Raw genomic sequence first — 11,960 nt, forward strand, 5'->3', positions numbered from 1 at the left:
TTCACCAGACAGACCTTTATGGTCACTTTGTCATTGCAGAAACAAGACACAAGCTGTGGACTTTGTGACAGGTTTTTATTACACCTTACATGACATGACATAGAGTTGCATGACCCATGTACTCCTGTCAACCACCAGTGTATATCATTTTTATCAACAGTGCCCTGTTGCATTTGACCTAATAAATAAGTCAGCCACAATGAATTGGTCCACAATGGTTTATGTTTTTAAGGGAAATGGTTCAATACAAAAGTTCAGCTGTATGAACTGTGAATGTTAAATAGTGGCGTTACTTCAACACTCATAATTGCATCAACGGACATGGCCAAGAGATGGCACCCTTAGCTAAGTAAAAACCACAAATAAGAGCAGGGAAATGTGTGTGAAGTCCTGAGCACCGCTCCGTTGTCCTTTGGAGCTCTGTCACAACAGGGGAAGTGTTGGCCAGATATTAAAAATGTACACAGCAATAACATGTTCTAAACACTGTCTTTCCACAACATCTTATCACATTAAAAATGAGCAAAACTGTTAACAGAAGTTCAACAAAATCTCAAATTATAACAGGCTCACAAAAATGGCCAATTTAATATATCTGCATGGCAGATATGCAGCAACACATTTTTACAATTCACAATGTAAATAATTCTTCTAGTATACTTCTGTGTGACTTTCTTACCAGACATTTGTTTAAGATTTCAAACTAATGGCAAACAATAACTTGTGATTAACTTGAGCTTATTAAAACTCTGCCACTCTTGGTGGCTAGGTGAACATCATGATTATCAGGATTATCTGAGGTATTAGAAGTTGGTCTGAGTAGGAGGTTTTTCAGGTAGATGGATGTTGGAGCTGATGACAACTATGGCTGGATATCTGTCTCTTCCTCCCCTCTCATAATACGGCATTTTTGACATTTCATTCAGGTTGTATGGTGTGATGGACAGCTTCAGTTTCTGTAGGAGAAATGTACCAGTAATATTAACACACAGCTTGACATGGGTACTACCCGCAGTGTCTTTGGTAGAAGAAAAGCAAATGTTCGTCACCTGCATGAATGAGCCAGGGAGCACCCACAATGTGTGGACGGCACCCAAAGGAATCCAGATGATGGAGGCCATGGCAATGACCCAGCCAACCCCCTGAGCCCAGGGAGGGAAGACATAGTCTTCATAGCGGGCTGGCTTGAACTGGATGATGGAGAAAATCAGGATAACCTGCCACAAGAAGAAACATTTAAAGTTTAGTTGTGACACCTTTAGTTGGATCTCAGTTTTGCTTTAGGGTAGACATCTTGAATCTGAATCATGTTGATGGAAAAAAAAGCCTGTTGACTTACAGTGATCAGCACAGGAGCAACTATTAGCCAACACAGTCTGAAGAAGATGTTTGCTCTTTTTCCAGTCATCTCTTCTAGGTTGTCTGAAAGTCGAGTCACTCCTGCACATGGAAAGCTACTTCAGTAAACAGCAATGCATATTTTATTTGCACGTTGACAGACTTTTACAGCATTTGGCAATGAGATAGTCAGATATATACATATAGCCTTACAAATGTGTAAAGTGCAACATCACATTAACTGGCCACTGAAAAAAGAGACACAACTGAACATGGTTTCTCACCATAGCACCAACAGACAGCTACAACCTCAAAGAATGCAAGAAACATGATGGACACTATGGCAGTGTAATGGTCCATCAACTGGAAAACATAGATTCCCACCTGACCAGAGACACAGCAGGTAAGTGAGGATTTTACAATTTGGCCATAATATGGTTAAAATTCATCCTGTAATTACAGTCTGTACCTGCGTGACACAAGGAATTCCTAGAAGACAAGCTGCGCCACAAACAGCAAGAACAAACAGCTCCTTCCACTTGAAAAATTTTATCAGCTGTTGACAGAATTCATCCATGAGACTGGTCACCAGCACTTCAACCATTGCAAACTGGCAAAAAAAAAATTAATTTCTGAGTCATACTGTAGCTCTGAAGGATTAGTGCAATAATCCGACTATTTGATTTCTGTGGAAATCACTAAAGTTGTAATGTTTTCCTCAATAACTACCTCACTGTCGAGTCCAAGGCAAAGCAGCATGAAGAAGAACATCACAGCCCAGAACTGAGCCGCTGGCATGTTGGCAAAGGCTTGTGGGTAAACAATATAAACCAATCCTGGACCTAGAGACACAAACACACAAGATGTCAGATGTAGCATTTCTGATTGAAACAGTAAAACATGACCCTTCTAAAGAAGGAAACTGTGACATGAAATTACACGACCACTAAGTGACACTTGATTAAAAATATACAATGGTCTTAAAATCTTTGAAATGTGAGTTGTTTATATAATTAGTGGGAAGATGGGAAAGTTCATAGCTAGACTGCATGCATTTGAAAGAAACATACTGATGTTGTGTGTCAACACACCATTTGTTGTTGTTGTTATATATTTATAGTTATTTATTAAGGTACTTATTGCAAATTCCACATATAATGTTTTAAGCTTATAGCCTTTCATTGTTTTTAGTTTTGTGATTAACAGTATTTGTCTTTCTTTCTTGTATCTGTTTTTCTGGGTGGTGAGCTGCTGCATACAATTGCTCTTACAGAGATAAATTATGTTGCATTGGATTGAATTGAAGACAATATTTTGTGTGTTCCAGACCACATTACAATCTGTGAAAACATAGATTTCTACTCTGCAAGGTTCTGAAGCCTTTTCATGCTAGCTCAAGTGTTTTCTCTAGATAAGTTAGGTGCATCTTTTGTTTCTGTAACAGCCATAAACTATGACGAGCTTGTCTACACTGTAAGAGGAAGAGGTTGCATTCATTTCAGTTGGCCTTTTTCAATAGAATTTCTCCTCTGTCGAATCATCGTGGCTTTAATTAGCTATTATGACTCATATTTCATTGGATTGTAGCTCTGGTTTCAGTTCCACATAAAGCATGACCTGTAACACTGGTAATTATCTGTTTGTTTGTTTTTTGATTAAACTCATTTATGATCAGAGTAATTACCCACTCACAAACGTATTATAAGAGAAAAGGTGACAGTCTCTAAAAACAAAAACAATCCCCCTGGAGCTGAAGATATTAGTTGAGATTATTTTATCACTTGTTTTGTTTTCTTACCATCCACCGCCAGATCGCTGACAGGAATGCCCTGCAGATGAGACATGTATCCAAAGGCAGAGAAAATAACAAAACCTGCCAGGATACTGGTAAGGGAGTTGATGATAGATATAGTCAGGGTGTCCCTGTAGGGAAAGAAGATCTTTTTTATATCACTTTCTTACTGCCCAGAGATCATTATTGTCACTGTTGGGGGAATTGAGTGGATGAGGATTTTGGCTTATTACTTCAGAACATTGTTGTTGAAGGAGTTGTAGCTGGACATGGCCAAGAGGGAGCCGAAACCAATCCCAATGGAGTTAAAGATCTGAGCTGCAGCATTCACCCACACCTGCAACACAGAGGGATGTTCACCCAGAACCACTGATCACTGCAGGTACCAATCATCAATACCGATGCCAAAATAAAAATTTTGGCAAAAAATTTTTCTCTTGCTACTGCGGCACCAGTTAACTCCTCTCCTGTTTCAAACAGAACACGTTGCTATTTCCAGTTCCTCATCTCCTCTCTTTCTTATTTCATACCTCCACTGAGAGAAGCTTGTCCCATTCCGGCACGATGAAGAAGGTTATTCCATCTAATGCTCCAGGGAGCTGCGTATTATTGATCAGCAGGGAAATCAGGATAACGTACGGGAACAAAGCCGTGAAGTACACCACCTGCAAACAGAAACAAACAAGGGTTGTTATTCACCATCTGTCCCTCTCCTTGTCTCTGTCTCAATTTCTCTCTCGTCACTTACCTTGCCTGTTGATTTCACCCCCTTAAAGATGCAAAGGTAAATGAGGATCCAAGCCAGAAGAAGAATAAGGAAAAGCTCCCATCGGATCACTCCTGCTTCCTCTACTCCACTTGTCTGCTCAAGCATCTTATATCTTCAAAGAAGCCAAAAAAAAGAGAAAAAGTAATTAATGCTGAACTTAAACCCTGACATTATGCCTTAAAACTGAACACACTCTAGCCAATAAGAAAACAGATGGCTCCGAAATTCTTTCCTGTTGCAATAAGTTAGTCATTGCAATCAGATGGACAATGGGCAGGGAAGCGTTAACATGTGGTGTCCCACATTCTGTTCTGAAATTCTGTACAGGCATTCATGGTACCCAGAGGATGAATCCTAATTATTTGGTGATCCCTGACTTTTTCTTTAGTGCCACCATAAGGTTAACATTTGCCATGAAATTTGATTTGGATATGCATGGTACCCAGAAAATGAATCCTATTGATTTTGTCGATCCCCTGACTTTTCATCTAGCACCACTAGCAGGTCAAAGTTTTTACTTATCCAGTCAACATCTACAAGATGGACTGGCACAAATTTTGGTACAGACATTCAAGGTCCCCAGAGGATGAGGTCTACCGACTTCAGTGATCCTCTGACTTTTCCTCTAGCGACACCAGCAGGATCACATTTGTGGATTAGAGTGAAATGTCATGGAGTGCCAGTACAATCACTTTGTGGGAGCTGGGAGCACCCAGCGGCCTGCGAGCCTTTGAACGCTCTCCTCTTGCTTATGTCTCTGTCTGTCACGGACCCGGTTGTAGCGAGCTTGCTACAGTTACATTGCCATTAGTTAAAGATAATGCTGTGGATAGGTAGACCCAATGGTGTAGGGAGTAATAAATCATTCCCCAACCAGAAAGCCTGGATGAATGGAGAGGTGAGGGCTCTATTCAGAGCCAAAAAAGCTGATTTTCGGTCAGGAGACAAGGAAGCTTACAACACACACCAGAGCAAGACTAAAAGCTGGCATCAAGGAGGCAAAGCTGAGACATCAGGATAGACTGGCAAGAGACCTCAACACTAACAACACCAAAGATATGTGGCAGGCTCAAAAACATCACAGGCTACAAAAGCAGAAGCTTTTTTGTCAAAATTGTCAGTATCCACAGCGGATGTGAGAAGAATCCTGCTGAGAGTGAATATGACTACCGCCCTGTGGCTCTCACCCCCATTCTGATGTCTGCAGTTTTGAGAAACTGGTTCTCCAGCACATAAAGAACAACATCCCAGCCACCCTTGACCCTCACTAGTTTGCTTTCAGAACCAACAGATCCACAGAGGATACCATCTCCACTGCCCTCCACTCAGTCTTCACACACCTGGAGAACAACACCTACATCAGAAAGCTGTTTGTTGATTTCAGCTCAGCATTCAACACAATCTCTCCCAACTTTGCAGCACTCTGGGCTTGAGTACCACACTCTGTAATTGGATACTGGACTTCCTTACAAACAGACCCCAGACAGTTTGGATTGGCGGTTACACCTCCTCCACTCTAGTGCACACTGGAGTGGAGGAGTGCTCAACTCCCTCCTGTACGCGCTGTACACCCATAATTGCAGAACCCAACATGGAGATGTTGTGAAGTTTGTGGATGACACCACCATCATCAGCCAGAATACAAACAACGATGAAACTTCATATTGGAAGGAAATCAACAATCTTGCAGAGTGATGCACAGAAAACAACCTACTTCTCAACATCAGCAAAACCAAGGAGATGATCGTTGATTTTAGGAAAAAGAAGGCAAAGACACACATCCCTGTCTACATCAGTGGAGCTGAGGTGGCGCAAGTGAATAGTTTTAGGTTCCTGGGAATCAGCATCATAGAGAACCTGACATGGTCCTCTCACATCTCCACCCCGGTCAAGAAAGCTGTATTTCTTAAGGAAACTGAAGAAGGTAAAATTTCTGTGCCAAGTTCTTATTAACTTTTACAGAGGAGCAATAGAAAGCATCCTGACTGGAAACATAACAAATGTGCATGGGATGTGCACGGCCCAGGACCGGAGGGCTCTGCAGTGGGTGATTAAAACTGCTCAGAAGATCACTGGTACCAACCTACTTAGCTTCCATCTGGCATGAGATACAGAAGTATTCACTGTTGTACCACCAGACTACAGAGCAGCTTCTTCCCTCAGGCTGTGAGACTCCTTAATTCATCCTCACTCCACCATTATTTGGACATGGGAGATATGAGATGGGAGGTGGGAGCTGAGAGCAGCAAGATGGGAGATGAGAGCTGGGAGCTGGGAGCTGGCAGCTGGGAGCTGGGAGCTGGGAGCTATGAGATGGGAGGTGCGAGCTGGGAGATGGGAGCTATGAAATGGGAGGTGGGAGGTGGTAGCTATGAGCAGGGAGATGGGAGGTCAGGCTGAGAGGTGGGAGGCAAAACTGAGAGTGGGAGCTGGATGCTCCCAGTTGCAGTTTTTTTTCCCCATGCAGTTTGGTGCAGACATTCTTGGTCTTTGTGAATTTTTGTGATCACTGCCTTTTCATCTAGTGCCATCATCAGGTCAAACTTTTAATTTGTCCAGTAACTACCCTTAAAATGAATCACATTCCCATCAGCCTCAACTGTACTTCGCATTGATAAAAACACTGATGATGTTTACGCTGTACAGAGATGACAACCAGTAACACATATTACAAATACGTCATGCCCACGCAGTATTTTTTATATCTCTGTAGCTCATTTTTCACATCTCTGCTCATCCAACGCTGCATAGGATATCATAAAATCTCACAAGTGACATAACATGTTGACCTCTGTGCTTATCCTCAAACAAATAAACTATGCAATAGCTACACGCACATCTCTAAATGTAACACAACATGATCAACTTTTCTAATACAGTTTGCCAAAGACCTTCATTCTGACAGCACCCTCTGGCCAATTATTACATTTATTTTAATACTATTGCTGAAGGTCAAAAACAAATTTTGTACATTAATTTTAATCTGTCTAACAAAGAGAATTACAGCCTAACAGAGTCTCTAGCGTGGGTGAAGACCCCCAATTGGGGCCATTGTCACAAAAACAAAATCAGTTTCCTCAGGTCAGTGGTTAAAGCTGATGCTTTACAGCAAAAAGATTTTGCTTGTTCATATGGGTTTCCTTCTACAGTCCAAAGACCTGAGCATTTCTAGACTTTAAATCAGCCGGTAACAGGAACCTGAATGTGTTTGTCTATCAAGAGTCGCCCTGTAACTGTAAACCAAGCAAGCTGTCCCTTGAAGCTCTCCCTTCATTTTGACAAATGAATAATTTCCTAAGCAATCACTGTCTAGTTGTGGCATTCACTTCCAAATTCCCTAAACTCAACCTGCAGTTAAACAAGTTAATGAGTAAACCAATTTGAAAACATGAGATTTCTCTCCACTGCCTAAACAGTGAAAAATGTAGGTTTCTTCATTAAAATCTTCTTTATGAAAAGTTTATCCACATCAAAACCAAAGAAGACTTGAAAAAATTCTGCTGCACACAGAAGAAAGCTAGGTATAAAAATTTTATATTAGACTAATGATGAAGTTAAAACTGGCTTAACATTTCCCACACTTCCTTAACCTATTTGCCAAGCTCTTATCACTAACCTTCACTTTGACTGATATCCCTCACATGACTCATCACATGATAAGATGTAATTTCAATAAAGTTTTATGTTGTTTATTAAAATAATTTGTTTTTTTCACCGCCGATATAATCGCCAGAGTTAGAGTTGTGTAAACAGCCCAGCCTCTTGTCAAACTACAGGGATTTTGTAATCCTGCTATAATCATCATTATCTAGTCTGGTTTTATTATTCTGAGAACCAGCACTGGTTTCTCCCACACAGTGAAACATACTTGAAGAACTCATGGCTAGCTGTGGAGGAGTAGCTGCTGTTGGTGGCATGGTTGGTACAGTTTGGTGTGTTCCAGGTGTTGTTGCAGTTTTGCCAGGGTAGCGGTGCCTGGAAGGAGCTGAAGAGATAATAAAGGGCCCATGTGATGACGACATTGTAGTAGGTGCACATGATGAAAGAGATAGCCACTGATGCCATACCCACTCCTGAGGACAAACAAAAATAATGTCAAAATAATGTTTTTTCAGTATGGACACCTTTCAATGACTAGAGAAATTCATTCATGCCACAGAGTACCTTTTAACAGTGGACAGACATTAGCCAGAGCATGGACAGGCCCTCTCCTCGTATACTGGCCCACAGTCAGTTCCATGTAGAGCAGAGGGATCCCCAACACCACTAGCATAAACAGGTATGGCACCAGAAAGGCACCTGGCAGGAAGTGATGGCACATCAACTGTCACACACATTTTGCTGGCAAAGGAGGTTTCGACTGTGCTAGTTTTATAGTATCCGCTAATCTTTAACGTTTGTCACAGTCATCCTGCACTTGCATTTCCTTCCTTATATGTTGGGTCATTTGTAATATTCAGGGAAAGTATCCCTCCATAAAATTTTACATGTTTATTATTGTAAACCAACTTCATGTTCGTTCCAACTTAACAATTTCAGAGTGCAGTATGGGCTTGTGACACATATTCTTACATGAAATGCACAGTGAGGTATTGTTCACAACAATCTGAACATTTTTCAACACAATCAGTATCACTACAGAGTGATTGTGTGTTTGAAGTAGGGCTCACTAACAGCACAATTTGTTAACCTTTGGACCCAGTTTTGAGACCTTTATAAATGTACAGAGGGTGGTCTGGTTTCAAAATTCTGTTTGAGCATGAAATGTCGTATTCGTTTCTCACCTCCTCCACTCCTGAAGCAGAGATAAGGGAACCTCCAAACGTTGCCCAGACCCACAGCACAGCCGATGCCAGCCAGGGTGAACTCTATCTGCCTGCTCCATGTTGGTCTGTTGAACTGCTGCTCCATGTTTGCTCCCTGTGTCACCACTGTCGCTCGTCTGGGCTCAGACTCCATGGAAAGGTTGGCTGGACTGTAAGTGACTCTGGGTGATATAACCCTTCTTTTTATTATCCTTAATGATTAGCTTTGCAGAAACACTCCAGCATGCAGCAGCTCAGAGGTTCACAAAAAGGGAAAAGTTTAATAGGTGTCATAAAGCTCCTTTGTAGTTTTGAATCGCATATAAAATGTACAAGGGTTAGAGAAATTAGCATTTTTTTTTATTTTGGAAAGTTGATTGTTTAATAATATTTTTTTACTCATTTGGCCAACCAATGAGCAGAGCACATTTTGCTCATCTTGACATGCCTGGTTATAAACAATATATAATACTTAATAATACAGACAACATTACTTACTATGTTGACGGCCAAATAAATACATTTTACCAAAAAAAAATTAAATCTAACTCTTCAGTTTGGGTGTGAAAAGGCTTCCCTTTTTTACATTATTCTAACCTTCTTCACATTAACTGTGCAGTAAGAGTGGAAAAATTCAATTTTGCACTGACAATACATAAAATATTTTGTTTTTTAAATATTTTTGACAAAGGTGACAGGGTCATCAATTATTATCTATGTAGTTAAGAAGCTCAGTCAAAGAAAAGAGACAGAACTTAACTATTAAATCATTTTTAATCATATATTCATATATTACTACTTTGAATATTTTAACTAATTTCTAACATTTCATGGATTTCACAAGCTCTGCCTCTTTAACACCAAAATCTTTACATCAACAAGAAATCCAAAGCTGTCAAGTAAAGACAAAGTATGCCACACATGAAATGAAACTTACATAATTTGTTCTGAGCAACATGTGCTGTAACACAGATTTCACGTGGGGCCATCATGGTCAAACAAACCACATTCCTATAACGATAACCTTTATGATAAGCAGAGATGTGGCTAGTGGCCCTTTAAATACTGTATATGTCCTTTTGTTATGTCTGGCTATGTATGTTTTTCTTTCTCTCTGCTGTACTCAGGTCTCTCTTGCAAAAGAAATCTTGATCTCAATGATATTATCTGATTAAATAAGGGTTGTATATACAAATGAGGGACTATCTTGTGGAGGAATGATGTTCATCATCAGCAAGAAATCTGGAGTATTGGGAAGAGGCAGAGGAGGAAAAGTAAAGCAGTGGGGTTGTGGAAAGAACTGTGCAGTGTGGAAATGCGGTAATCCACTTCCTGTTGTGACGAGTATATGACAAGCTCACATCCATTTCTAAACTGAACAAACTACAAACCTCAAACTGATGTCTCCAGCAGCAGCAGACATTTTGGAAGGTCTGTAGAATACCAGGATGTCAGTCATTCAACAGCTGCAGGCCCATTCAGCTATGTACCCAAATCAAAAAAGTCAAAATCAGAGTTCTTATCATGTTTGAGCCACATAGTGTTGCCCTAACAGTGTACAGCAGAGGGTGCCAATATAGCTGTTTGGTTGCTGAACATCATAATACCAAAAGAAAAGAAAGTGAGTTTGAAAAAGCAGATTGATGATTGTGTTTATTTTTGGTCTTTTGTACTTGTTAATTTGTGTTAAAATTCCTTTAAAAAACTCAATGCAAACATGTTTAGCTTATACAGGAGAATTTCGTCTACATGATCATTGTGACACTTAGGTGGTTTGTGTCTGTGGGCCACCTGCTGGAAGAAGAGAAGATTTTGAATTAAGGACTTTGGATGTTGTCCATGGCTTACTTTTGTTGCCTTCTGAGCAGGTGTCCTAGTTGTTCTTGAGGACCCTCACCACCACCCTTATCAAGGCCTTACGTTAGCCCAAAGCTCACTCCCTTATGAGAGATCAGGGCTCCAACAGCTATGGTGTGGGATCTTCACATGCTGGTTGTAGGGGGCCAGTATGGGTTGTGGTCCAGGGTTAATCCCAGTCTGTTCCTGCCCTAGAGCATGTCTTGTTCTTTTGTATTGTGGCAGCAGCACTCACAAATCCATCTGCCAGCCATATGGAAAAAATGACAACATCATGAGGGCAGCTATGGAGTAGATGAAAAAACTATATGCACCAACAAAGGCCATCATAGACTCAATGAAGCTTAGAGGACTAGAAAATAAGATACCATGGCATGGTGATGATGTTCACATCATCAATACATGGAACTAGGATCCATCAAAAAAAAAACTATCATGTGTCACCTCACATTTGGTCTGAGGGAGCATTGTTTGGGTTATAGTGCGAAAAGATATTTGCCACGTTGACAACAGCCACAAATGAGCAATCATCAAGCATCATCTAACTGATCACAGCCAGTCCAGTACTTTGACTCAGGTACAGCCACCCCAAGCCCAGAGTGCATCAGCTAGTTCACCATGCATACAGAGGCAAATGCTAAGGTGTGATTAGTGGCATTCTCTCAAGTTTTGAAATTCCCTGGAAGTAGTCATGCAGGTCTTCTATTGTGATTACAGTGTCATGAAGGGCTACCTCTGCAGGAGGACTGGGTGTGCCACGGCTTTTCTGCATTACTACAGCCCATCAAATTTTACTTTGGTAATGAAGGTCAAATATTGTGATTGTGCAGGTATACTACTGTGAATGAGCAACTTAAACAAGGAAAAAAAATTACTTTGAATATCTATGCTGTTACTCAGCCTGAATGAGTAAAAGCATTTAAATCTTTTGATTGGATTGCGCTTGTTCTGGACGTGAAAATACAAACAGAGAATCTAAGCTGCTTGCTGTCATGGAGAATTTAGAAATAGGAGAAAGTTGATGAGAGTTTCATATTTAAAAACACTGTGTGAGTTTTATTCGCACACATTATAGCACAATTCTACAGGAGCACACATTGTCCATCTGCATTAGGCGTGTCCTTGCAACCCGTGATAGATTTCACAGAGATATTAAAACTGTAGCTATCAAAGCAATCTATGACCATGATACCGAAGGACATAAATAAACACAATGCTGAGTACCACAAACACATGTCTCTCTTAAGGAAAATTACTCTTATTCTTGTTTAGGTTACTTAAATTACGTGAGAGGAAATTTAAACAACCACGCCTATTTCATTATTATGATGTAGTATCCCTCTGCTGTGGAGGAGGGGCAGAATAGAGGGGAGGCGTGTCTGATCAGCTGAGTCAAGTG

At 40.6% G+C, this 11,960-nt stretch overlaps 1 protein-coding gene across 1 annotated transcript; it reads right to left on the bottom strand.

Annotated features, from left to right (window-relative positions):
- Positions 1-58: 58 nt before the first annotated feature.
- Positions 59-10,142, bottom strand: si:ch211-283g2.1 (sodium- and chloride-dependent GABA transporter ine). The gene is made up of 14 exons (XM_044222896.1): positions 10,096-10,142; positions 8,684-8,886; positions 8,064-8,198; positions 7,768-7,972; positions 3,879-4,011; positions 3,661-3,795; positions 3,364-3,467; positions 3,137-3,261; positions 2,068-2,180; positions 1,808-1,948; positions 1,623-1,722; positions 1,340-1,440; positions 1,050-1,217; positions 59-956 (listed from the first exon to the last, which is right to left on the bottom strand). The coding sequence occupies exons 1-14, from the start codon at positions 10,125-10,127 to the stop codon at positions 804-806; spliced, it is 1,848 nt and encodes a 615-aa protein (XP_044078831.1). The 5' UTR covers positions 10,128-10,142; the 3' UTR covers positions 59-803.
- Between the last annotated feature and the right edge of the window lie 1,818 nt (positions 10,143-11,960).

The sequence above is a fragment of the Siniperca chuatsi genome, linkage group LG14, assembly GCF_020085105.1.
Source record: "Siniperca chuatsi isolate FFG_IHB_CAS linkage group LG14, ASM2008510v1, whole genome shotgun sequence".
Lineage (NCBI taxonomy): Eukaryota > Metazoa > Chordata > Actinopteri > Centrarchiformes > Sinipercidae > Siniperca > Siniperca chuatsi.

Bases quoted from the DNA above. Each gene is read 5' to 3' on its own strand.
- si:ch211-283g2.1 (XM_044222896.1), bottom strand. From the start codon at position 10,127: ATGTCTGCTGCTGCTGGAGACATCAGTTTGAG. The intron at 8,199-8,683 runs GTGAGAAACGAA...ACTTCCTGCCAG, and splicing joins CTGCTTCAGGAGTGGAGGAG to GTGCCTTTCTGGTGCCATAC. The intron at 3,796-3,878 runs GTAAGTGACGAG...TTCTGTTTGCAG, and splicing joins GGGTGAAATCAACAGGCAAG to GTGGTGTACTTCACGGCTTT.